The sequence below is a fragment of the Muntiacus reevesi genome, chromosome 2, assembly GCF_963930625.1.
Source record: "Muntiacus reevesi chromosome 2, mMunRee1.1, whole genome shotgun sequence".
Taxonomy (NCBI): Eukaryota; Metazoa; Chordata; class Mammalia; order Artiodactyla; family Cervidae; genus Muntiacus; species Muntiacus reevesi.
The window spans coordinates 165,385,467-165,409,961 of NC_089250.1; the positions used below are offsets into that span (position 1 = coordinate 165,385,467).

The 24,495-nt window shown below is 43.6% G+C and overlaps 1 protein-coding gene across 2 annotated transcripts; it reads right to left on the reverse strand.

Annotated features, from left to right (window-relative positions):
* Positions 1–1,777: 1,777 nt before the first annotated feature.
* On the reverse strand, positions 1,778–21,175 carry OAT (ornithine aminotransferase). Of its 2 annotated transcripts, XM_065923503.1 has the most exons (12): positions 21,104–21,169; positions 16,190–16,275; positions 14,488–14,528; positions 14,172–14,399; positions 11,171–11,395; positions 10,963–11,058; positions 8,006–8,133; positions 7,233–7,355; positions 6,437–6,565; positions 5,563–5,676; positions 4,367–4,511; positions 1,778–2,819 (listed from the first exon to the last, which is right to left on the reverse strand). In XM_065923503.1, exons 4-12 carry the CDS (start codon positions 14,368–14,370, stop codon positions 2,659–2,661), a joined length of 1,320 nt encoding a protein of 439 aa, XP_065779575.1. In that variant the 5' UTR covers positions 14,371–14,399; positions 14,488–14,528; positions 16,190–16,275; positions 21,104–21,169; the 3' UTR covers positions 1,778–2,658. The 2 variants fall into 2 exon arrangements, with proteins under 2 accessions (XP_065779575.1, XP_065779574.1); XM_065923502.1 differs by lacking the exon at positions 14,488–14,528 and having other exon boundaries at positions 21,104–21,175.
* Positions 21,176–24,495: the final 3,320 nt, after the last annotated feature.

Here is a 24,495-nt window from a genome sequence, read left to right on the forward strand (position 1 = left end):
CTCACGGAATCAGAATCTGCAGTTAGGTGAGATTCCTAAAGCAAGTTCTCAGCCCTGAGGGCACACAGTCACCTGGGGACCTTTAAAGTTACTGAGGCCTGAGTGCAGCCCCAGAGAGTCCAGCCTGGGGTAAGGCCTGAGAAACCCCGGTGCCTGTGATGTGCAAAAGGTGATCTGATTGGGAGCAGTGAAAGTGACGTCATTCAGTTGTCAGACTCTCTGGGCCCGTGGACAGTAGCCCACCAGGCTCCTCTGTCCATGGGATTCTCCAGGCAAGAATACTGGAGTGGCTTGCCATTTCCTTCTCCAGGGGATCTTCCAGACCCAGGGATCGAACCCGGGTCTCCCACATTGTAGGCAGACAATAAGCCACTGTCTGAGCCACCAGGGAAGTCTGATTGGAAGCAGCACCAACCTCAATAACCCCAGTCTTACAGTCCCAGCCAGGGTTGAGAAGTAGCAGCCTCTGACCGGTTTAGGAAGACCCTTACATCAGTTTGCCATGTGTCTTGTATAGACTGCAGGGGGCCAGGCAGGTCCAAGCCAGAACCTCCCAGTCAGACCAGTAAGTACTGCCACTGGTATGAGCAGACACGCCCGTAACCCCCGGCTCAGATTTGATCTCTAACTTCCAAGCTGCTAAGAGGTGACTTGTTAGCTTCTTGCGGGGGAGGGAGGGGGTGGCAGGGAGCAATGTGTCACTACTGATGACAAGCTGCTCCCTCTGACGCAGCCACTCACACTCCGAGGGATCTACTCCACTGAGACGCTCACACACAAGGTACAGAGTGGTCACAACCAGCCGTTTAAAGAGTGAAAAACTGATCACAGTATCACACCATCGTGCTATATGCCTTAGATTTTCACACAGTGACGTCTAAGGTATTAAACTATTAAAATTACGTTTCACTTCTAAAAGACAAAACAGTAAAAAACTGAAGATAACCAAATGTTTTCTACTACGGAATTCTAACATGCCCATTTAAGATAAAATACTATCGTCATAGAGTGTGAACATAAAATTCATGCTTTCTGATACAAAATTATAATATACCCACTTAAGATAAAATACTATAGTCATAGAGTGTGACATAAAATTCATGCTTTCTGATACAAAATTATAATATACCCACTTAAGATAAAATACTATAGACAGAGTGTGAAAATAAAACTCATGTTTTGTGGCAAGTCAAGAGAAATTTAAAGATTCTCTCTGCCCTTTTGGCCTGCTCTCTCCCTTCTACTGTGCGGTGTGTGTCTCAGTTAAGCAGCAACCAAACCTGCCCATTGGCAGAAATTCCTGCTCAACCATAAAGAGCAACACTTTCTAGCACCAAAAAGACAACTCCTTTATGACAACATTCCTTCCCTTTTTTTTGGTCATGCCACTCGGCTTACTGGAACCCAAGCCCCCTGCAGTGGAAGGGCAGAGTCTTCAGTCACTGGACGGCCAGGAAGTCCCACATTCCTTCTTAATCTTGTGAGGGCCAAGATGACCCATGACCCATAACTCGCCGATTGTGTAAGCTGTCAATAATGCGTCATCAAGTCTCAAAAAACTTATGCAAAGCTGTGTTTTGACTTCTAATGAGAGGAATAGTTCTCAGGGTTTTCTGAGAGGCTGTTCCCAGGTTATAATCCTCAGTTTGGCTCAAATAAATTTTTCCATTTCTTTCTTAGACCAACTCAAAGAGAATGAGATAAAACTACCGACATAGAAAAACATCCAAACTACCCTGCACAGGTAAAAAATAAACAAATAAGAAGTTGCACAATCCCAGGCATAACAAGGATACTTTAATAAAAATGGCAAGTACCAGTATACACATGGGAAAAGAGCAGTTATTTTGAAAGCAGAGAAGGAGTACTAAAAGAAACTTTCTTTTTATAATTTCTCTTTTTCTAGAGATTACCAAACAAACTGAAATGTTCTTAGAGAACACAAGAAACAAAGCAAATAACATTCTCAGAGAGCTGAAAATGTGAGGTAACCGATAACACTGCAGTAACCACACACTGGTCCCTAACAGAGACATTTCAGACATGAGATTTATTTTAAAGATACACTGAAAACAAACACTTTTTACAAATTATATGGAACACTTAAAACATAATCTAGGAATGTTGAACATTAATTTTTAATTCAAAGTAATGACATTCACAGACTACGTCTTGGTGCCAGCCAATATGGAGTTGACTTGTGTCAGCTTAACCATTCATCCTTGCTAAAATTCAATGATTATGATTCAACTTTATAAGGTTAAGCAAGTCTTCCAGGCAATACTAATATAACTTTCTCAAATACAAACATTTGTACCAGCAAGGAAATTATTAAAACGTATATAAATTATGCTGAGGGGCTTGATTAAAAGGCTGTCTATATAGAAAGGCACCTCAATCTTATAAAGAATACAAGCACAAAAACACTTAATCAAATATAAGATGCCAGGACATTCTCTTAGTTAAGTTACATAGCAAACTGCATGTCTGTAAAAGTCATTCTGTTATACATGAACTGAAAAACATATATATATATATTTTAAAAAGCCCTTGACATGGAGGAGTGGAATATGCCTGCATTAAGCACAGAAACTCAGAGCTTTATGAACCACATGTCTCCAGCTGGCTCCCAGGCGCCACTGAAAACTGTCACCACCCTCAGAAAGACAGGATGGTCTTGTTAATGATCTCCACCGCCTCTAGAATCTCATCCTCCTTGATCACAAGCGGGGGTGCAAACCTGATGATGTCGCCGTGGGTTGGCTTGGCCAGAAGTCCATTATCTCGAAGTCGCAGACACACCTTCCAAGCATCACAATCTAAAGAAAAACCGTCAAGTGTATGCTCATCAATGATAAGGAGCCTGCAGGGGTGGGGGTGGCCTGGCAAGAACAGAATTCCCAGTAGGTAAAGTGTCTGCCTGAAATGCGGGAGACCCAGTTTCCATCTCTGGGTCGGGGAGATCCCCTGGAGAAGGAAATGGCAACCCACTCCAGTACTCTTGCCTGGAAAATCCCATGGATGGAGGAGCCTGGCGGGCTACAGTCCACGGGGTCGCAAAGAGTCAGACACGACTGAGCGCCGTCATTGTCACTCAAGAAAGGCAGCTCTGAGCTGCAAGCTTGCTTCTGGTTCTTACTCTTAAAAATGAACTTACTTTTCAGCAATGGTTTGAGTGGCATGAGTAGATATGGTTTTTGTCTGGTTTTCGACCTAGCATAAAAATTACATGCTAAGGCTGATGTAATTAATTATATTAATTCTATGAGGAACCAATGCATACAATAACTAGGGTGTGATACAGATAACTAACAGGCACAGAATAAGCAACATTCAAACCCAGTGACCATTACAGGTTTCCAACCTGGATTTGCTTCCTAAGCTGGTAGAACTAGATTCTCGGGATCCTCAAAACCCTGACTGCAACAGAAACACCTAAGGGGCCGCGGCCAGTGCCTGAGCTCCGCTCTAGACCCATCAAATCAGAGTCTTTGCGATGAGGCTAGGCTTGGATTAATTTGTTAAAAAGCTCCCTAGGTGATTCTAAAATGCAGTCAAGGTTAAAACCATTGCTTTGAAAAGGAAGGGATATGGCAAGAAAATCCAGCCAGGAACCCTTATGGGTTACAAATGATGTGTTAAACACCAAATGCTCAGTTAGTTGGCATCTGGGGTTATTTTTATTACCAACACCACCGTTATCATTCCTATTATTACTGCTGCTCCTACTACCTCTGCTGATCTGCAAAGTGAGGGAGGAAAGGAGAGCAGACAGGAAACTGCAAAGTGCTCTGGGCAGTCTTCCTAATGGAAAACAAACTGAACTCTCCAAGTACTGTATAAATAACCTTGCATAACAAATAACTTGATGACGGAATAACAAATACCTTGAAGGAATACAAATAGGTGAAATTAGTTAAATATGCCTTCTTGTAGGAAACAGCTGTATTTTTAAGACCATTAATATAAATCAGAGGTAATAAGAGTACTGCATGTGTATGTGCTAAGTTGCATCAGTCGTGTCCCAACTCTTTGCAACACCATGGACTGTAGCCCACCAGGCTCCTTCCTCTGCCCATGGGATTCTCCAGGTGAGAATACTGGAGTGGTTTGCCATGCCCTCCTCCAGGGGATCTTCCCGACCCAGGGGTCGAATCCGTGTCTCCGGCGTCTCCTGCACTGGCAGGCAGGTTCTCTACCACTAACACTACCTGGGAAGCCCAGAAGAGTATCAGGCAGAGCCAACGACGTGGTCGATAGGAGGCCAGTCAAGTTTCAGAGGAACCCAACGACCAGAAAAAATACCATTTGCATTTTGAGCTTTTCCTATAAGAACAGTACCTTGCAAAATATTTTGTCTCCATACCTTTGGTTTCTCTGATAACAATAGCATTTAGTAATCCTTTTCCTCTTACAGTCGTTACAACATCAGAAGGCAGCTTCATGAGTTCATTTCTCAAGATGATACCCATTTTCTCTGCATTTTCAGCAAGGTTTTCTTCTTCCAAAACCTATGTTTCAAGAAAAATTATACATCTATTAAAGACGGCCTTTTTTTTTAATGTTGCTCTTTGGAGGGGAATGTGAACTACAAGCAAAGGAAGAAGAGGATCAGTTAAAGACCAGAGTGACTTAACTTCCACTTCTATTTTTCAAAGTTTATACCAGTTTGATTTCTCATTATGTAACAGACACTCACTTAGACAAAGCCTTGCTTTATGCAAAAACCCATCATTAATCTGATTCTGTAGCAAAATAAGGATTAAACTTGTTTAATGCAATTGATAAATTTTCTTCTTAGGTAAATAAATCAATGGGCTGAACACATTTTAATTTTTTAACTGCAACAGAACTTCCTTTGGCTTCTTTTTCCTCCTAAAAAGTCCATCCTCAGAGATTACATAATAATTTTATGTCTTTTATAGGCACTTGAGGAATAAGTATGAAAGCATTCAAATCCCCGCTTTAAAGACAATAACAAGAAACCACGTGGGCTAAGCCAGAGGCTTCACCGGCCAGCCTGGCCACAGAGGGAGAGCTCTGGGTGGACAGGCCAGGACCTGCAGGCCCAAAGCCCCGGGAGGCTGAAAACTTGGGAAACCCATGCAATCCTTGTCTATACTTCATGTTCTGTAATACACTGCAATCTTGTAAGATTTCTTATTACACCAGTGAGCTTAGACTTAAGAGTCACTTCAGCACCACCTCCAGGATACTGGCTCCCATATAGTTCAGTTCAATCGCTCAGTTGTGTCTGACTTTGCGACCCCATGAACTGCAGCTTGCCAGGCCTCCCTGTCCATCACCAACTCAGAGTTCACTCAAACTCATGTCCATCGAGTCGGTGATGCCATCCAACCCTCTCATCCTCTGTCGTCCCCTTCTCCTCCTGCCCTCAATCTTTCCCAGCGTCAGGGTCTTTTCCAATGAGTCAGTTCTTTGCATCAGGTGGCCAAAGTACTGAAGTTTCAGCTTCAGCGTCAGTCCTTCCAGTGAATATCAGGACTGATCTCCCTCAGGATGGACTGGTTGGCTCTCCTGAGAACTGCCATCAGGTTTTACCTCCAGGGCTGCGATGGCCACTCGGCAGCCCAGCGGATTGCCTCCGTACGTAGAACCATGCTCCCCTGGCTTAATGGTCAGCATTATTTCATCATCACACAACACTGCGGATACCTAAAAGAGAAAAAAGAGAATCAGGCGCAGACCAAGTCTCTTCTCAGATGGACCATTCTTATTCTTATGGAAACACAGGTATTTATGAAGCAGATGTTAAATTTGACATGAAGCTTCAACCAACAAGTGCCACACGTCAGGCTCCTTGACTACCGGTGACAAAATGAGGACTGCCCTAACATGCTCCAAGCACACTGGGCGCGCTTCGGTGGTACCGAGTAATCTTGTGCAACTAAAAGAAAGCTATTTCTGCAATGATATAATTTAAAATTCTTTCCACTCTCAGGGTGAAATGCTTTAATTGTTTAGAAAACAATGTTCTGCACTACACATTCGGAGCCCTTTAATCCACACCAACTGTTGGCTCTGAACAGCAAACCCGAGGAAAGGATTAACAACTAAACGTTAATTTTTTTCAATCTCTGCATTAATCGGTCAATGGTTTTAAACAATTAGTATGTTTCTGAACTATGGGGAAAAAGCCTAGACGTCTACAGGAGTACTCTGGAGATGAAATGGTTCCATCCAAAATAAATGCCGTGGAGCAAACCCAAGGGACACTCAATTCTTCAGGTAAGCTAAGTGGGGTTAACCATGGAACTCTGAAATGTTTTTATCACACGTATTCCAGGTGACCTATGTATATAAACCACACTAAGTAAAACCAAACCCTCAGAAAGGCACAGTCAGTAATGTAAAAATATCTCAGGGATTCATGAGAATAGGGAAAATACAAAGAGCGGCTGAGCATTGAACTCACAGGGTATAGACCACCAGAAAGGGCCTTTCCGAGGAGGACAATATCAGGTCGGACATTCTCGTGGTCGATAGCCAGCCATCTCCCAGTTCGGGCCAAGCCGGTCTGTATTTCATCAGCGATAAACAGAACCTATTGGAAAACAACAAAACAGCATAAATGAAAATAGCATATGAAAATAATAATTATTTTCATAGCGAAATGCTTATCTTTATTTTACTCTTTCCTGCACAAATGTGTCATTCTGACATCCCCTCAGATTTGTGAAAACATTGTAATTACCCACGTGACTTCAACGGTGCGGGACACACGATTATTTCCTGTCTCAGGTCACCCTGTCCCCAGAGGCCCACTCTGCACGTTCTACACAGTGGAAGGGCAGGTATGCAAAGTGAGGGTGTTGTGGGGGCTTTCTCAATAGAACTCCTCTCTGGGAACAGATTTCTATGTTTATTTCACAGCCATTTGTTAATATGTACTTCTTATTAACATTTACTAGTTTAGTGGAAGAAGAGGGGGAAAGAGATTAAATTCTGGAGCAAAGGGATACAACAAAGGCTTTGAGAAGAATCCAAGCACAGGCTGCTGGGGCAGAGAGGAAGGAGCCAGCCAGAGGGTCCACCAGGGCCCTGCCAGTAAAGTCAGCTTCTCTGCAGCCTGCTGCTAGAAAGTTCTGTCAGCCGTAAAGTTCGGAGGCTCTTAGTAGCATGAGGCCTCGTTCTAGTGGAAAGGAGATGCAATCTTTGAGCTTTCCTATGGGCCAAACCCTAAGCAAGGCAGGCAAGTGGGCGGCTTTGACCTGGTGCTGGGTGCAGAGCTCGCGGACTCCCACGAGGTAGCCTGGATCCGGAACAACAACGCCTGCTTCACCCTGGATTGGTTCCACCATGAACGCGGCGACGTTTGGGTCCTGAAGCGCACGCTATGGAAACAGCATGAGTATGTTCTTAGTAACTTCCTTTCCAATCTATTTGGAAATCTGAAGTCACACAATGCACATATTTTCCCATAAGAGTAAGTGCGCAAATTAAGTTTTCACACTAACTTATATTCTGACTTCCAAGTACAACTTTTCTGACAATCAATTACCAAAAGCTCCAAATATCTCAGCTTTAAGCTACTCCATCCTGTATTTTCTAATATAATACTCAAATGTACTGTCAATAAAAACTAGTGAAAGTGGCCTTTAAAAAGGCCATTAAATAGATACATTAGAAGTGTATCTTTTTATTTTGGAAGTCTTCCACTTCATAATTTTAAAAACCTGGCTGAAAACTGACTAATCTTGTCTATTAAAGTAATTAACAGGTAATACTCAAGTTAATACTTACGTAGGAGACAAATCTAAAGTGGTTAGTTGGTGGTCAGGATTAGACCACGGAACCTGGTTTCCACATGTTAGAAACTAGCTGACCGTTACAGAGAATAAGTGTGAATCCTGGCCTAACTTAAATGTAAGTTATGAGATACGTGACTCTCAGTGCAATCAGATGTCTGGTTTTAATTCATACATTCAACAAACGCAGGTTCTATGTACTATGAGCTAAAGCACCGGGACACTAGGTGAAGTACCTCAAGGGCAGGCAGATCATTATACGGAATGATTTCGAAACCTGGCATAAATGGTCCAAAACCATCATAACTGGTTGGGTCAGTGGAACTGGAGATAGCAGACAATGTTCTACCCCAAAAGTTTCCAGCTAAAAAGAAGAAATAAACAGTCATTTTTTTTTTCAAACAAACCACCCAATTTAATATCACAGTTCCCCAAAAATACTCCAGAAAGCTTTTTTTTTATCCTGGTCACAATCCACTACTTGTGGGATCTTAGTTCCTGAACGAGGGATCAAACTCCTACCCACTGTAAGAGGAAGTACAGAAGTCCTAACCTCTAGATCACCACGGGATTCCCAGAAGCTTGATTTTTTTTTTTTTTTTTTTTAAAGCAAGGGTTTGCTTTAGAGAGCCTCCAGTGAGCTGATTTGTTTAAACAATATTTGATATTAAACACCCCTGGTTCATATGCCCACTGAGGTCTGGCCTTGTAATTACTCTTTTAGGACTTCTCTACTGAGTCTCCCAACTATAATACATAGCATAGCCCCCGAGGAGAGGTATTTGTCTTTTCTTTCAATAATCCCAAACCCTAAAAACTGAAGCATTCAATACATGTTTTTCTAGAGACGGTTTTTCTAGACACATTTATGATAATGACATGAGAAAACGACTATCCTTCATAGAGAATTTGCAGTTTTCCTTTTAAAAATTCAACACTATAGGCTAACTATTCTACAGAATGAGTTTTACATTTCATTTGGATAAAATATCCTCAGGCAGTCTGAACACTTTCAATTTGCCTTCCGTGGTGTTATAAGCTATTATGCGCTAGAAGACAGACATTGACCTTTATTCAGGAACAATTTTTACCCTTTAATTTGTTTCATTAGTAATCTGAGGACTGATTAATAAATAATGTCAGCCACTGCTCTAGGTGTTGGGGACAGAATGATGACTGGCAAGGTCCCTGTCCCCAAAAAGCTTCTATGCTATTAGGGAAGACACACCACGACAAACGGGTAAAGCAAACATACGAGGTAACTTCAACGTGGTTAAATTCAAGGAAGAAAAGAAACAAACTAGAGTAAGAGAGGCTTGGAGGGTCTCCCGCTTTTTAAAAAGATATTGCCAGCAGCAACTCAACTAACCCAGTGCTGAATTATGCTTTTGAACTGTGGCATTGGAGAAAACTCTTTCTTGAGAGTCCCTTGGACTGCAAGGAGATCCAACCAGTCCATCCTAAAGGAGATCAGTCCTCGGTGTTCATTGGAAGGACTGATGCTGAAGCTGAAACTCTAATAATTTGGCCACTTCATGCTAAGAACTGACTCATGTGAAAAAACCCTGATGCTGGGAAAGATTGAGGGCAGGAGGAGAAGGGGACAACAGAGGAAGAGATGGTTGGATGGCATCACCAAGTCAATGGACACGTTTGAATAAACTCTGGGAGTTGATGACGGACAGAGAGGCCTGGCGTGCTGCGGTCCATGGGGTCGCAAAGAGTCGGACACGCCTGAGTGACTGAACTGAACTGAATTATTCCAAGTTGGCCCCATAGCATCCTTCAATCCAACCCCTGCAGAGCCTCTCTCAGCTATGAGTAATCCCTACTTGACTTGTCCACAAGCAACAGCATTATTGATTCTGCCCAGGCTTGTTTAAGACAAAGTATGCCAACAGCCTACTTGCTCTCCGCCATCGGCCTCAGCAGGCTCACGCCCCGCAGCTGAACCTGCTGAGTAAGGGATTGCACCTGGGGACAGTCCTCTGTCTCTTCCTACTGACTTCTCTCAACGCCTGGGAGAAACATCTTTGTGCCCTGTGCTAATATGAGAGAGACTGGACATGGTCTGTGAGGAGGAAAGTCACCAGAAAGGCCATTTTTGTTTGCAAGAGACAGTTATGGTGCCTTACAACTAAAGGCACGAGGTTCCAAAATGGCAGATCAGAGAGCTGGGCAGAGACTATTTCTTCTTCGGAAACAGGAATCGGTCGCCGCCCCCTCCCAAGACACCTACTTCGGCTGGCCATCATGTGAACTCTAGACTCTACTGTATTATGGGGCGTATAATTTAGCTACGTGTGCTCACAAGGCAAAGTATTTCACAATTTCAGCCATCACAAGAAAGAATCTCAACCGTATGCAGTGACAAATTTCTCCATATTATGTTTTTAAAAATTAAAATTAAAGTTTTAGAAAAGAAAAAGTCAGAACCTATCCCAAAGTCAGACTAAATCAAGAATCTAAATTAACTGTTGGTCTCCCTACTCAGTGTACGAGTCATTCCTCTCAACCATTCTCAGAAATATACCGGGGGCAATCCCAGCCCTCCTCGTCCAACAGCTTTTAACAACTTGGCACAATAATATCTCATAGTGTTTGAGATACACTAAGGTTCAAACTTCGTATCATACCTAGGACGTGACCCTACATGAACATAACCCAACCTCAATAACCGCACAAAACTGCTGCAACATTTTTGTATAATGCTTGCATCAGCAAAACTGTCTCTTTAACCAGAAAACTGCTATGAAAAAATCAGATAAGCAGATGGGAAATAAATCACACAGTCACTCCCTCTAAGGAGGGAGAGGTAGGGAGTTTTTAGGAGCATCCAAGAAATACTTGGAAATGAACCCAAGAAAAGGAAATCTCTCAATTTTTATGCAACATTCAATGCATCGTGCGTGGCTCAGTCACTTGTCATGTCTGACTCTAGACTCTGGACTATAGCCCACCAGGCTCCGTGTCCATGCCATTTCCTTCTCCAGGGGATCCTCCCAACCCAAGAAGGGAAACCACATCTCTTAGGTCTCGTGCAACAGGCGGGTTCTTTACCACTAGCACCACCTGGGAAGCCTCGATATAATAAATATGAGACAAATATATTTGCAATATCTCATCATAAGTTAAAATGGAAACAAATAATTGTATGTTTCAATCATAGCAGCTAACACTGAATTTCACATACCTGCAAAAACAATCTTTGCCTTGTATTTCGGGATCCCCTTGACGGTATAGCCCCATTTACGAGCAAGCTTGCAAGCAGTCTCTCCAGCCTCCACTCCTACCCGAGGGAACATTTTAAAATATCAGTATTAAAAAATGTTTCGAGTTACCAGAAAATAGTAAGATTTTCTTGGCTATTTAACAAAAAAAAAAAAAAGGAAATATTTTACCTGTGTTCATTGGAAGAACTTTGTGGTAGTTGAAAAGTTTAGTAACATACTCTTCGTATTCACCAAGTACATTATTGTAGAAAGCCCTAGATGTTAAGGTCAGCTTGTCCACCTGACTTTTCAAAGCAGCCACAATCTTTGGATGACAATGCCCCTGGTTGACAGCGCTGTAAGCGCTCAGAAAGTCAAAATATTTTCTGCCTTCAACATCCCATACGTAAATACCTAAAACATAAGGAAAATAATTTTAGAAAAATCACTAAATCACATAACCTTCAAAGATTAAGACTGCTAGCCAGCCCTCTGAATACCTATGTATGGACCTCTAGTTAACAGTTATTTGTTAACAGAGAATTGTGGTTAAGGCATAGTTTTACTCACGCATAATAAACTTTGATTTATATGGAATTATATTTTATCTGTCCAGCATCAAATTACACATTTAATAAAAAAAAGCAGTAACATGAAGAGATTTTATATATTCTAGAGTAAAACCTTTATTCCTAGAAACCTGTTTATCATTTAAGACTGGAGTTTTATTTTTCTTCCTTTTTTTTTCTTTGCCATGCACAAGGCTTGTGGCATTCTCAGTTCCCTGAGCAGGGATTAAACCCAGGTCACACCACTAGGCAACCAGAGAACTCCTTAAAGTTGGAATTTAAAGGAAGAAGTTACATAAAATATAAAAATCACGATTAATTGACTGTAAAAACCAACAAAATGAAAACAAATACTTCCAAATCGCACATCTATTTAGTAAGGATCTACTATCCAGAACTCCTACAACTCAACAAGGTATACAAGCCAATTAAAAAATAGCAAATGGAACTGCCTAGCATAGCAGTCCCATGGTTAGGACTCCACACTTTCACTGCCAAGAGCCCCAGGTTCAATCCCCGGTGGAGGAACTAAGATCCCACAAACTGCATAGCACAGCCAAAAAAAAAAAAAAGAAAGCAAAGAACTTGAATGGCCATTTCTCCAAACAAGATATACAACTGACCAACAAGCACACGAAAAGATGCTATCATCAGTCGTCAGAGAAAAACGCAAACCAAAACCACAGTGGTAGCGTTTACTTTCACCAGGATGGCTATCACTTTCTTAAAAAGGAAAGCAAGAACTGGCAAGGATTGGAGAAACTGAAACTCTTCAATAACTAGTTGGAATGTAAAGTAGTGCAAGAGCTATTGAAAACAGCTTCGGGGTTCCTCTTAAGTTAAGGTGAAACATAAAATACTGTATGACCCAGCAACCAAACGCCTAGAGTGGAAGACAGGTGTTCAAACAGAAATGCGTTATTTTAAATAGCCAAAAGGCGGAAACAACCCAAATGTCCATCAACTGATAAATGGACACACACGTGGCATCTCCATAAAACGGAGAACTTAATTCAACCATAAATAGGGATGCATACGAACTCATGCTACAGCAGGGAAGAAATCTTGAAAACATGGAGCTAAGTGAAATCGGTCACATATTGTCTGTCCCCATTTACATGAAACATCTAGAATAGGCAAGTCTGTAGCAACAAAAAGCAGATGAGTAGCTACCAGGTTCTAGGGGAGGAAAGAGTGGGGAGTGACCGTTTAATGAGTATGGGGCTGCCTTTGGGGATAATGAAAAATGTTCTAGAACGAGGTAGCGGCGACAATTGGACAACATTATAAATGTACTCAATGCTGCTGAATTAAACACTGGTTAAAACAGTAAATTTTATGCTATGTACATTTTACAACAATTTTTTTAAGCTAACCATAGATATTTAAATGTATTAGGGGCTCACGTAATTTCTGCCATGTACTTAACATACTTAAAGGTACTATGTCCTTTATCTCATCAAAAACCCTCTATGAGTACCATCCTTACACTACACAGCTAAGAAGTAGATGCTTAGATTATAACTAGCCCAAGCTGGTATGCATGCAACCAGAACTCGAACCCAGTCAGATTCTAGACTGCATGTTCTGCTACTGTAAGTAAAGAACATTTTTACAAATCAGTAAAATATAAACCTAGATCTTCGTCTGTTCAGAAGGAGCTTTACTTATTATAGTACTGATCCCAAATCAAAAAATATATATAGGGAAATGACTGTATTATCTTCTGGCCCAGAGATAAGTGATAAACTTCAGCTTGATTTGATGATGGTTGTTATTTCAAAATATGGATTAAATCACCATTTGGCAACAATCAGTAATCATTTATTCAGACAAGAATCATTAACAGATGCTAAAAGTGGGAGTAAAAGCTTTTTACACCTTACCAGTCATCCCCAAATGGAGGTTCATGCTAAAAATTATTGGCCTGTACTCTTCAAAAATATCAAGGTCAAGAAGCCAAAGTCTGAGGAATTATTCTGGATTAGACTAAACAGTCCTGAAAACTGAATGCAACCCATGGTCTGAGGTTTTCAGGACAACAAGCGAGATCTGAATCAGGCCTGTAGATTAGAGAGCAGTGCTGTGCCAGTGTGAATTTCCTGATTTTGATAATTACACTCTGTTATGTAAGACAGTCTTTGTGTTTCAGGAAAGGCACAAATATTTGGGGGTAAAGAGGCATGTCTGCAACTTCCTCTCAAACGGTTCAAGGAAAAAAAATGTATGTGTGTTTCTGGACAAAGATGATTATGCAAGTGCAATTAAAAGAAAAAAAGGACTTGGGAAATCTGGGTGAAGAGCAGCAAAAGAGAAATTCTAGTGCTATTGTGGTAGCTTTTTACACCAAAATAAAAGTTAAAGGGAAAAAACGCAATAACAATATTATAGTACTTTACTCATCTATTATACATTCCCTCATGGCAAGTCCATCATGACCACGCATTCCCCACAGCACCTTACTCAGCAAGCACCAGACACTCAATAGATGTTGAATTAATCATGCCTGCAGTACAGAAATTAAATGCCTCTGGAAAAATGTACAGTGAGAAAATATAATAGCAAGCTTTACAAAAAGGTAAAGCAAATAATCGGGGGTGGTGGAAAGGGTGAAAACATACCCTTCCCTCTCTCCAGGGCTACAGGTAAAGGATGGTAGTTGTGGGCACCATATTTAGATTCCCGTTCAAAAATGTAATCAGAGGACGGAGGGCCTTGAACCGTTTTTTTAGTTGCAACAGATGTAGCAGAAGCCACTGAAGAATGAACTCCACGACCAAGGCCAGCAACAGTCTGCAAACGTGCAAGTTTGGAAAGCATGATGTCCTTCAAGTGGGAATATCACCGACCTGTCCAAAGAAAAGAGAAGGCATAAAGGGTAAGAAACTTCCCAGGGTGGGTGAATGTCTACTCATGAACTATACTTGGAGCACTCACCAAGGAATCAGGAAAATAAGAGAGAACAACGGAGGTCTTAACTGCAAATGAAAAGCAACATTTAAAAAGTGTATAAAATTTTTTAATTGAAAACATAAAATGAAAAAAACAAAAACAACCAAAAAAAAGAGAACACACACCTGACTCCTGCCTTTGGGGAACCTGAAGGGCAAGAGGGTAAACACGTGGATAAACATGCAAATAAGCCCCCAGAGGCTAGAAGGACAAGAGAACAGGGAAGAGCCATGCAAAGCAGACCTGCTTTGACTTTTCCCAAACAAGCTCGGGGCGGTCAGGCGGTCAGGCAAGGCCAAACAGTACAGGCAGCAAAGAGCTAAACAACCATTTGAAAGGTATTTATGCGGGGGTGTGAGACTCAGATGGATCTCAGATTGGAGCCCAAAGGCACAGGCCAAATCAGAGATGCTGGCTGCCCTGGGGCGGGGGTGGGGGAGGCTAGAGATCGCGGGGGCAGGGGCAGAGGCACTGCGAACTACTTTGCCTATCAACTTGGTCCTCCCGTAAGGAGTGAGGAAATTAGGGAAGAACTCGGTTCCCACAAAGGGACCAGACACATCCTAAAGTAAAAGTAAACGCAGTGGGGTGGAAAAGTGATTCCTTAGGGGAAGGGAAGGGAAGGGCCTTCCAAGTTTAATGCAGGAAAGACAGAAACTACAAAAGGTAAAATCTGTGGGACTTCACAGGCGGTACTGTGGCTAAAAACACTCCAGTGGTTAAAACCCCACACTCCCAATACAGGGATTCAGGGGGCGAGGGTCTGATCCCTGCTCAGGGAACTAAGATCCCATACACTTCGTGGCATGACCAAAAAAAAAAGGTAAAATCTTATTATTTAGCCACAATTATCTAAAACGTCTCTGGATTAAAATAATCATAAATAAAGATGGGGGGGAAAGTTTTACAATCTCTAACAAATAGCCTTTGAAGAGCTTTTACAGTAAGAGGAAGAGAACAAAAGCACAGCAAAACCAAATATGAGAGGAAAAGTTACAGCTCCCAAAGAAACCGTCTTCTCTGCTATGATTGCTTCTGTGAAATTAACCCCCCTCAAAAAAAGCTTCACCACAGAAGCAACTGTGGAAGGAGAAAAAGGCAACTAGGAGCTAGAGCACCTCAAACTACAAGCTGAGAAGTTTAGTAATAAATCCTAAGTATCACGAGCAAACTGACATTTACTGACCATCTATTTATATATTCCAATGGCATCGCTGCTCTCACCCCACCAGCACCAGCCCTAAAACCAGCCCCCACCACAGCGCTGCAGCTTTGTAGCCAACTGTATCATTAACAGTCATGACAAGCCACAACGTACAGACTGAGCCACAGAAGTAACTAAGAATAACAACAAGGAAATTGGGGTCAGTCCAGAGCAATCATGTCAGGGGAGGGGGCCATGCTTTTTAAAGATACATTTCAAGATTAATGGAAAGTTGCCAACACTAGGCATACGTAATACGCCTATGCTTTTTTAAAATGACCAATTAACTCACATTTCAAGAGAAGCTATTAATGACAAGTCAGGCCATGCACCTCTCCAGCATTCAGTTGGAGCTGCCCAATTAGCAAAAGCTAATACTTGGAACTTGGCTTGCTTTGCTTTCCACTTGGCACTAGCCGTTAAAGCCGGTATGTTCAGGAATGTACGAAAAGAAAATCCAGCACTTTATGTGCCAAGACTCACCAACTAGCCCTTCTTCCCACAGTTGAGATTACAGCAAGAATTTTTAACCCAAGATCCAGGGACGTCTTCAGAAGGTCCAATGACTCCTGAAATAAAATGCAGAGTTGTAAGCATAAATGCATTTTTTTTTTTAAGGAAAAGATCCCTAATTTCTACCAGATCTTATTTCAAAGAAACACATGTTAACAACAATAAAACAATTATATAAGAATCACTCATGGGGGGGACTTCCCTGGTGGTCCAGTGGCTAAGACTCTGAGCTCCCAGTGCAGGGGGCCCAGGTTCGATGCCTGCTCAGGGAGCTAGATCCCACATGCTACAATTAAGACCCAGAGCAGCCAAATAAACAAACAAACAAAAAAAGAGAATCACTCATGGGAAAAAAAAAAAAAAAAATCACTCATGGAAGACAGCCATTAGCCAAAAAAGCAAATATTCTAGTTATACTAGACAGAAATTCCCCAAAATGCTAAGTCTTTACAAAGCATTGATTTTAACTCTATTGCTTGAGTAGAGACTCAGAATTAGTGCTGTTTGACCAACTAAAAAATCAAAACGAGGTACTTTCCTAATGGTCCAGTGCTCCCAAGTCTCTGTGCTCCCAAAGCAGGAGGCCTGGGCTTGATCCCTAGTCATGGAGCCACAGGCTACAACTCAGAGTTTGCATGCCAAGACTAAAGCACTCACACCCCGAAACTAAGAGCCAATGCAGCCAGATAAATAATTTTTTTTTTTTAAAAGAGCAACATGTTAACTTTTACCTTGATCAAACTAACCAAAAAACACAGTGCTATTTAGATATACTTTTAACTGGAACACTTTCTGAAAAAAACCGTAACTAAAATAAAAGCCTTAGAAGTGTTTGTACTCTTAGACCACTAATTTCACTCTCAAGATTAGATCCTAAAGCAACACTCAGGAATGTACTGAAACATTCATTAATAAAGATGTTCAACAATATGAGAATAGTTCAACATAATCACATAAAAACATTGCTATTTAAAATAATTAGTTTTTGATGACATGGAGATTTTTATGATATGTTTAAGTGAAAAAAAATACAATCACATATACAGTGTTCAACTCCACCAAAGAATATACCCAAGGAAGTTCGCTATGGTTACCTTTCCACTGCTCTATATTTTCCATGCTTCCTAATGATCAAGAATTACATTTATAAGGACTTCCCTGGTGGTCCAGTGGCTAAGACTCTGCCTTCCCAATGCAGGGGGCATGGGTTCTACCCCTGGTCAAGGAACAAGGATTACTGCATGCGGCACAGGTAGGGCCCCAAAAAAGAAGGCAGAAGACACTCCCCCCCCCACCAAAAAAAACAGGTGCTTGCTAAGTCACTTCAGTGTCCAACTCTTTGCCACCCCATGGACTGAAGCCCCACCAGGCTCCTCTGTCCATGGGATTCTCCAGGCAAGAATACTGGAGTGGGTTGCTGCGCCCTCCTCCAGGGGATCTTCCCGACCCAGGGATTGAACTCACATCTCCTGCATCATCAGGAGGGTTCTTTACCACTAGAGAAGCCATGTGTGTGTGTCTGTGTATTGGGGGGGAGGGGGGTAATTAAAAAAAAATACTAAAACCTCTCTAAACAAGAATATTGTGAGAGAAAGGAATCCTTGAAATTATTTGAATTGAACATTTTCCTTTTATACAAGTCATTTGTTCAGCTCATTTGCAAAAGAAATGGGACAAAATATGCCGAGTTCATAACTACAACTTACTAACAGTAACATCCAAAATATTACTAATACTCATGCTTAAGGTTTTTAAAGATGAACTCTAAATATTTAATTCACCTGGTAAAAGTCCTGCTGTTCAATGCATTAAATGTACTAGGATCCTGTAAGCACATTTCTATTAAAAAGCCTTCGGTGTTCAAGTTACTGTGGTTGGCACAACGTAAGAAATATTAGAGGAGAATTAAGATGGGCTTAAAAATAGCCAGCCTCAACAATTTCCTCTTCCAAAAAGGCTTGGAAAACCAGAAGAGTGGACCATAAGGTGCTCAGAGTTTGAAAATCAGGACTTAAATTCTAGCTGGGGCTATTAACAGTAACTTTATTTGGATGATTTTGTCCGTTTTTTTTTTAGCTTCAATGTCTCCATTTGCAAAATGAAGTTGAAGCCACTCAAGGCCATTACTAAGGATTACATGAGATAATGTTAAAGCACCAAACTTAGCACAAAAATAACCAATTATTAATAGTTCCTTCTTGCCTTAAATTCACAAGGAAATTAGTTAATCTCTGCAATATATTTTAAAAAAAAGTCAACAGTGCCAGGGTTTCTTTTTTTAAGCTAGAGCTTTTTTCTTCTAAAAATTTATTTCTATTGATAAAAAATAAGGAACACAAGAAAATTACCTGAAATTCCATACTTCCGCGATAATCACTAACATTTTTATCTTGTTTCTATGATTAAATACTATACATCTTAGCTCCCTTTCACACTTCCCTACTGAATTTACCACATCAGACCTTCTATGACTCCCAGGACCTCTGCACAGATTTTTGTCACAGGTTCTAACACCTCAAGACACTCGTCTTCATGCCTGTCCACCTAAAAAGACAGTACTCCTTTCATGCCTGTACTCCTTAAAAAGACAGTAACTATGTCTTAAAATTCACCCTGCATCCCCAGAACCTAGCCCAGGTTTGGGCATTCCTTATCTGTCAAGTGAATGAGGTCACTCCTAAACACTTAAGACTTAAGAGGGAATCAAGACAGATAAATAGCAAGGCCCTCCAGGAGATGGTTAAATCACTCCTAAAGGATGGAGTAGAGTCTAAGAGGAGGCTAGTATGACATCACCAAGAAAAACTTTTTCATCAAGAGTTCACTTCATTAGATCAGTTCACTCCAGGCTGTGCATTTAACCTAGGCTCCTGGAGAAGAGGACAAAGAGTTATTGACAGCAAAAATTTTAATACTGAATATTTTCAGTAAAACACATAATTAACAAGGTCCTTCTTCAAGCTACTATTAGACCAGTCCAATGGATCCTATCTACACTAGAACATACCTAAAATAGAATTCCATAAAAGGCTGCATTCTGAAGAGTTAATTTAGCATACACTATGAAGTACTATTTTTTAAGATCATTCTAAAAGAAAAACCAGCATGAATTCATCAGAAAGCCACTTAAAATATTCCACTGGAGGAACAGAGTTTGGTTTTACTACCTTTGTCAAATATTTACTTTTCTTGAGGCAACCATTCACAAATACAGTCCTTTTTGGAAAGTTCTGCCAACAAAAGTTTAGGGGTTTGTTGGGTTTTTGTGTGTGTGTGTGTGTGTGTGTGTTTTTTTACGTAATCTGGCTCAGAGTCAACTCAAGTGCGTCACTGGCAAACACCTTAGGCATTACTACTGAAAAAGTACTGGCTCAGTTAGGTCAAACCCTCCACACACCTCCAAAATCCACTCACCACTATCTTTAAATGTGGATTTCACCCATCCCTGGGAACTCAGTAAAGGGCGTAAAATATGCCCACAAGTTACTGTCATAAAGGCAGAGTATGGGTGGAAATACAAATACAGCCTCTTTGAGGGGGAAAAAAAAAGTCTTTTTCAGAATTTTTACCTTTCCAAGTTATACTGGGTCTTTTGGGAAGCAGAAAACTAATCTTGAGCACCATGAAAAACTGCAATCCCAAAACAGTAAGCTTTACTATTTAAACCTCACTAAAAGATTTTACTTTCCCACCAGGCTGCTACAGTCAGGAACTAGATTTTCTGAAGACAGAACCAGGATATTCTAATGAAAGAAGCCTTTTGTTTCCAGGGGATTAAGATGAAGAGCGCAGATTACATTCCTAAAGAACAGTTCCAGGTTCCAATGGAGAGAACCAGTTTCCCTATAGAAACTCTTAGAACTCTGAAGGAGAGACTGGGAATTGAGAAGGAAGTAATTTCTTAATGCCACTTCATTCCAAAGTCACTTCCCCTTCCCTCCGCCCTTAATTTATCACCTTATCAGAGGTGAAAACTGAACCTCAAGAAGGTAAGAGATACGGTAACAAAGGGAGGAGACGGGAGGTCACTGAGTACAGGTATCCCACTCAATTCAACCAGAACGTATTAAATGCTCAGCACCGTTGGCGAAGAAACGCAAGCGATGACGTCTTCGTGCTTAAAAGTCCTGTGGACCCCAACCCCCTGACATCACGCAGTTAACCTGAACGCCACGGTAAGGCTCTACCTGCCTGATGGCTTATTTGAACAAAGGCTGGAGGAGAAAAGGTTATGGGAGGAGAGGAGATGGGCAGACCTGCCCGGGTGGGCTCGGACCCCTTCTCAGTAAGAGTCGGCGCGCCCCACTCTCGTAGGCAAAAATCCATGGGTTTACCGAGCAGTCCCGCGTATCCAGAATGCGTCCCGCCCAGCGCGCCGGCGCCCCAAAAGGCCTCCTCCCGGAAACCCCCAAGGCGCCCGAGAGGCTCCAGGCCGAGGCGCAGGGACCCTGCAGCGCCTGGGGCCCCGGCGCGGGATGGGGGGACTGCAGGCCGGGGAGGGCGGGGGCGGAGCGCCGGCCCGCCCGGCTCCGCCCGCTCTGGCAGGCGGAGGTGCCACATCCGCAGCCTCCCTCTCTGTCCTCCTGCCTCCGGGCCGGGATGCGCCGCGTCCTGCCCGCCCGGATTGCGCGCGGGCCGGCGGCTCTCCGGGCCGACCCCCTCGCCGCACCCCAGATGCCCCGGGAGTCCGGGGCCCGCTGCGCAAAGCCGCTGCGCAAGCGGACCCTGCCCTCCGGGTGGAGGCCCAAAGCACCCCCTCCACACGCTCCCCGCAACCTCGGACCCGAGCCGCTCACGCCCGCCTCGCCCCGCCCCGCCGCGGCCCAGGGCGCTCGGCCCCTGCCCGAGCTCCGGCCCCGACCCCGCGGCTCCCCGCACTGATACCTGGCGGCACCTCCAAGGCCAGACCGGGGACACGCGGCGTCCACGGAGCAGCTGCGGCGACGGCGACGCGTCACAGAGCTTAAGATGCGCCTGCTGCCCCGCCCCCGCGGACGCCCTTGCCGCCCATTGGCCCGCGGCGGAGGACTGGCCACCAATCGCCGTGGGCCCGCCCCCCGCCCCGGCGCCGCGCATCTCGGACTCGGACGCGGCGCGGTTCGAGCCACTCTCCTGCGCCTTCCGCGCCCGGCAATTCCCGGCAGCGGTCGGGGTCGGTACCTGAGTTCGGGCACCCGCCTGGATCCGTGCCTTTTCATCGATTCCCCTCACCTTCCTCCCACTGCTGGCGAGAAAACAAGGTCCGAAGGGTTGAAACGCGGGACTGGACCTCCAGACCTGCGTTCTTCCCGGGGTTGCGCTGCCAGGCCTTTGCCTCGCGGAGCCTTCCGTGAGTGCAGGCCGCCCGCCTGTACTGGCCCGGGACAGGAGACGCGGCCGCCGTGCCCTTCAACTCTGGTGTGCTGCAGCGGAAAGCCCACTGCCACCTCCTCGTGGCTGCTGGTAGATACTGAAATGAGGGCAAAACGATATGTAAATTTGTCTGCGGCGCCCTGCACAGTCCGTTAGAAAACCGAGAAGTGGGAGTGCCCAGACCAGAGTAATAGCTGCTGCTGCTGCTAAGTCGCATCAGTCCTGTCCGACTCTGCGACCCCAGGGACGGCGGCCCACCAGGCTCCCTCGTCCCTGGGATTCTCCGGGCAAGAACACTGGAGTGGGTTGCCATTTCCTTCTCCAACGCATGAAAGTGAAAAGTGAAAGTGAAGTCGCTCAGTCGTGTCCGACTCTTCGCGACCCCATGGACTGCAGCCTACCAGGCTCCTCCGTCCATGGAATTTTCCAGGCAAGAGTACTGGAGTGGGTTGCCATTGCTTTCTCCACAGGGTAATAGGCTCGGGGGTAAAAGAATATGCCTGCCAATGCGGGAGATGCAGGAGATGCGAGTTCCATCCCCGGATGGGGAAGATCCTCAGAGAAGAAAATGGCAACCCACTCCAGTACTCTCGCCTGGGAAACCCCATGGACAGAGGAGCCTGGTGGGCTGCAGTCCACGGGGTCCCAAAGAGTCGGAAAGGAGCACGCAGGCTACCTCATGTTAGAACCAGAAGAGAACATTACATCGTCTAGTCTACACCATTTTTGTTACATATTGGGAAACAGCTGGGAGTGAAAAAGCAGCTTACCCAGGGTTATCCCACACTTGAACAGACCACTCCTGCGTACCGGTCGCCCCTCTCTAATGGCGGTTGCAGAGAGCCCCCAGAAATCAGACGGCACCTCACCCTGGGTTCCCTTAGACTGCCCTAATCAGGCAGGGTCCCATCTGGAAACAGGTAGCACACTCCAGAATGGAAAATTGAGGTGTATTTGTTAAAGGAATCATTTAAGTGTGAACACATAAACCACAAGGGGCAGAGGAATAACCTGGGGCTGCTGCACCAGAGAGGGTCATGGTCAACCCTGGGCCTAAAGGGGCTGTTTCCAGCATCCAAAGACAAAAAGAACGGGAAGGCCACCTGCCTGGGCAGAGATCTTCAGTGGCCTCCTAGGAAAGAAGCTGGGGTAAGCAGGATCCTGTCCTCCCATCTCCTTCCAGGGCTTTCCATGAACTGAGCACATTAAGAAGCCAGAGACCTAGGGAGCCGAGTGAGAGCAGTCCTTGCAGGGCAGCCTCCTGACAGACAGGCTGGGTGGGGAAGGGTGGAGATTACATGGGCAAGAGGACAATTGGAACTCATTCAACACAGACAGCCAGCTAAGATTAAACCTTAGCCAAGTAGAAAGAAAAGTCAAAGCTATCTGGTAAGGGCTGCAAAACGTGTGCGCACACAGGCCAAGCTGTAAACAGCAGAGCCTGCATCTGCTGATGTCCAGAGCTAGACACCAAAAAGGGATTCAGTCCTCGTGGTTCCATCTGTCTTAGACCAAGGTCAGTTATTCTCCTTGTTACAGCTGTGCCCTCTCTAGAGTGCATTGAGAGCAGGACTCTGCTTTTTATTTTATTATTATTATTTTTTTTTATGTGACTTCTTAACACTGAAAACAATGTGATCAATCTCTTGCAAGTTAGGTCATTCAGAGAGGAACTGTTTCTCTGTGGTCCTTCCTTACAAATCTGGGCAGGTGTGTCATGCCAGGCCCAGCTCTGGGAACACTTACAGAGCCCAGGAATCCCCAATTCAGCATTGGCAAGTAGGAACAGGTGTTTCTCAGTTCATGAAGGGGGCATTACACCCAAGATCTGAGTGACCTCAAAAAGGTGTTGCAATGCCTTTTGGACTCACAGTTAAGGTCCTCTTGAACTAAAACCTTTTCATAGGTGAGAAACTGCTGAGAATGTCTGGGTCTTATCTCCTCTCTTATCAGAAAAACGAAACAGGTACAGAGAGAAATATTTTATGGTTTTTCTAGCTAGTTGAAAAATAACTAGCAGTTGTTTTTTCAAGTTAATATGCCCTGGGAGACCTAGATTTGAAAGCAGCTTGTTTTCAAACAGAAAACAGAGCTGCTCAGTTTGTATGCACTTTTTTTTGTCAACATGTAGCGTGTAAGGACAGAGCATACATTGGAAAGATTTTTGAGCCTCTAAAACTACTCATAGATTCAAGTTATTGACTAAATGGGAACCATAAAACTGGACAAAATAAAGACTGACCCCAGGACTTAACACATGCACGCACACATAGAACTTGCCTGGTGATCCAGTGGTTAAGAATCGGCCTGCCAATGCAGGGGACGTGGGATGATTCCTGGTCTCAGAGGAGCCCACCAGCCGCAGAGCAGCTCCATGGGCCACAACTATTGAGCCCGTATACCGTAACTACTGAAGCCCCAGTGCCTGGAGGCCTTGCTTAGCAACAAGAGAAGCCTCCACAATGAGAAGCCGGTATTCTGTAACTAGAGAGCAGCCCCGGCTGACCACAACTAGAGAAAAGTCCACTCAGCAAAAAAGACCCAGTGCAAGCAAAAAAAAAAAAAGAAGACAGACCTGATCACATGTATCCAACACCTACATTCATTTCTTTACTTCACTCAACAAATGTCCATTGAGTGCCTACGTGCTTGACCCTGCAAAGGTTTTCCCATCATGCAAAAGCAGGTGGGCCTCTCTATTAGGAGGGAGAAGTTCAGGAAATGCTCCTTCAAGAGTTGAAGTCTTGCAACTCTGACCATCTGAAAAAGCTGCAACTACACAAGAAAAGGAAAGAATTCTTCATTTTCTTATACAGGCAACTCTCAATGATTTTGTGACCGGAGAAGTAGCTGACGGATTATGCCAGCCTCCTGCTTTCCATTGCTTCCTCTATTGCCTGGTTTTGTTACTCATTATTAGGATA